At 41.4% G+C, this 2356-nt stretch overlaps 1 protein-coding gene across 1 annotated transcript; it reads right to left on the reverse strand.

The window, feature by feature from the left end:
• Positions 1-356: 356 nt before the first annotated feature.
• On the reverse strand, positions 357-1979 carry LOC133039035 (uncharacterized). Its single transcript, XM_061117849.1, has 2 exons — positions 675-1979; positions 357-584 (listed from the first exon to the last, which is right to left on the reverse strand). Exons 1-2 carry the CDS (start codon positions 1949-1951, stop codon positions 467-469), a joined length of 1395 nt encoding a protein of 464 aa, XP_060973832.1. The 5' UTR covers positions 1952-1979; the 3' UTR covers positions 357-466.
• Between the last annotated feature and the right edge of the window lie 377 nt (positions 1980-2356).

Consider the following 2356-nt stretch of genomic DNA (forward strand, 5'->3'; position numbering starts at 1 on the left):
TAAATCAGGAATGTAGTAGATCAATTTTGCTTGAGATGCAAGTATGAACGGTTCATTTTGGTACCACTGTCGGTTGACGCAGATGCTAGTAATAACACCGTCACTATCCATTCTACTCCCGTTAGTGTCAAACCACTTACAAAAAAATAAGAGAACACTGCAATCTTTCAAATAAGTGAACTCCATAATTTTTTCAAGTGTGCCGTAAAAATTTTGGCCATCTTCACCGGGGACCATGACACCGCTATTCGTGTTTTGCGGTTATCATCCCTTTCCTTGACCAAAAATTTAATACCGTTCACTATGCACCCCGGATAAAAATAAATTGCTTTGTATTATTCGCTGGGTTAGCGATAGCATACAACTCATCTGACACTGCACCCTGGTTGGTCAACCGTAGTTCATTAATCTACATATCAGGGAAAATATTAAGTTAAGAAAAGTTGAACAGTTATTGAGAACAAGATTAACAGTATTGAGAGGCAACAAGGCTTACTTGAGTTTTGAACCATTCAGGGAACTCAGTCTCTTGCACTGTCTCAATATTGCCTACACCCCTTGCTTGAAGCAACTCCTTGTGCTCACTATATAATGTAATCCAGTTATTAGTAAGTTAAGAATTTTTTAGATGAAGTCGACTATTGTGTGTTTGTGTTTATGGAATTTATACTTACTTGATATACGGTTCAACCTCTGTGCAATTGTTCAAAATGTACCACTCCGCCTTACGCTTGCTTTGCATGGGTAAGGTGTCGACTGTCCTCATACCGATGGGTCGACCAACATGCTTGAATACAGAAAATTGTCGAGTTGGCATGTTTTGGACAATGTCATTGTTCCGGTCAGGACGGTTGAATCGAGTTTCCACTTCCCGAAAGTACATTGAGCAAAAGGTTAATGCCTCATTAACCACAAAAGATTCAGCAATAGAGCCTTCCGGGCGGGCACGATTCCTGACATATTGCTTGTACACAGACATTGAGCGCTCAATGGGATACATCCACCTGTACTGCACTGGTCCACCTAGTATAGCTTCTTTAGGGAGATGCATAACTACGTGAACCATTATGTCGAAGAAGGCTGGTGGAAAAATTGTTTCTAACTTGCACAAAATAGTTAAAATATTTGTTTGCATTTTTTCTAAATCCGAAACATGAAGTGTTCTTGAGCATAATTGTTTAAAATACACACACAGCTCAATGATTGTGTCCCGGATTTCTTTTTTCAAGAACTTACGGATACCTGCCGGTAGTAAACGTTGTAACAACACATGACAATCATGTGATTTGAGCCCGGAAATCTTGCTCGTATCCAAGTTGACATTTTTGTCTAAGTTTGCTGCAAAACCGTCAGGAAATCGTACAGACTTTATGAAGTCTGCAAATTCAATCCGTTCTTGAACACTAAGTGTGTAACTAGCTGGAGGCTTCTTCCACTTCCCGTTTCGGTCTTCATACAACCACAACTCTCGTCGTATTTGCAAGTCTTGCAAATCCATTCTCGCCTTGTCGGTATCCTTTGACTTCCCGTCGATACTTAGAAGAGTACCTACTAAGCTATCACACACATTTTTCTCAATGTGCATTACATCAAGATTATGTCGTAAGGACTTTGACTTCCAGTACTGAAGCTCAAAAAAAATACTTTTTTTAGACCAATTGAGCTCTTCACTAGAACGCTTCCGTTTCACACCCCCGAACTGTTTGTGTTTTCCAGGCAAAGTCAATGGAATTCGGTCTAATTGAGATAAAATATCATCCCCCGTCAATACAGGAGGTGGTGCTCTCTTCTCAGGCTTACCATTGTACTTTTTGCTTCTCCTTCTCGGATCACTCATTTCGAGAAAGCGTCTGTGGCCAACATATCCAATCTTACTATTTAGGCCAATGGAAGGAGTATGTTCATTGCAAGTGGGACACGCCATATACCCTTTTGTGCTCCAACCAGACATTAGAGCATAAGCAGGAAAGTCATTTATTGTCCACAACACCGCCGCACGCATTGAAAACACGGTCCGTTGTAGGCATCTCGGGTTTCAACACCCGTCTCCCACAAGCTCGTTTCGATTCATCAATTAACGGTCTCATGAATACATCTATGTCTTTCCCAGGAGATGATGGACCTGGAATTAATAAGGTCAACAACAACGATTCAGAACTCATACACTTCCACGGTGGCAAATTATAGGGGACACAAATAACTGGCCACGAGTCGTAAGAGTTGCTCATGTTGCCAAATGGATTAAAACCGTCAGTCGCCAATCCCAGTCTGACATTTCTAGGTTCAACAGCAAAAGACGGATGAAGGCGGTCAAACTGCTTCCATTCTTCAGCATCCGCAGGATGCCTAAGCACAC

This window comes from Cannabis sativa, chromosome 6 (genome assembly GCF_029168945.1).
Source record: "Cannabis sativa cultivar Pink pepper isolate KNU-18-1 chromosome 6, ASM2916894v1, whole genome shotgun sequence".
Classification (NCBI taxonomy): domain Eukaryota; kingdom Viridiplantae; phylum Streptophyta; class Magnoliopsida; order Rosales; family Cannabaceae; genus Cannabis; species Cannabis sativa.

Bases quoted from the DNA above. Each gene is read 5' to 3' on its own strand.
- LOC133039035 (XM_061117849.1), bottom strand. From the start codon at position 1,951: ATGTCTGGTTGGAGCACAAAAGGGTATATGGCGTGTCCCACTTGCAAT. The intron at 585-674 runs GTAAGTATAAAT...TACATTATATAG, and splicing joins GAGGTTGAACCGTATATCAA to TGAGCACAAGGAGTTGCTTC.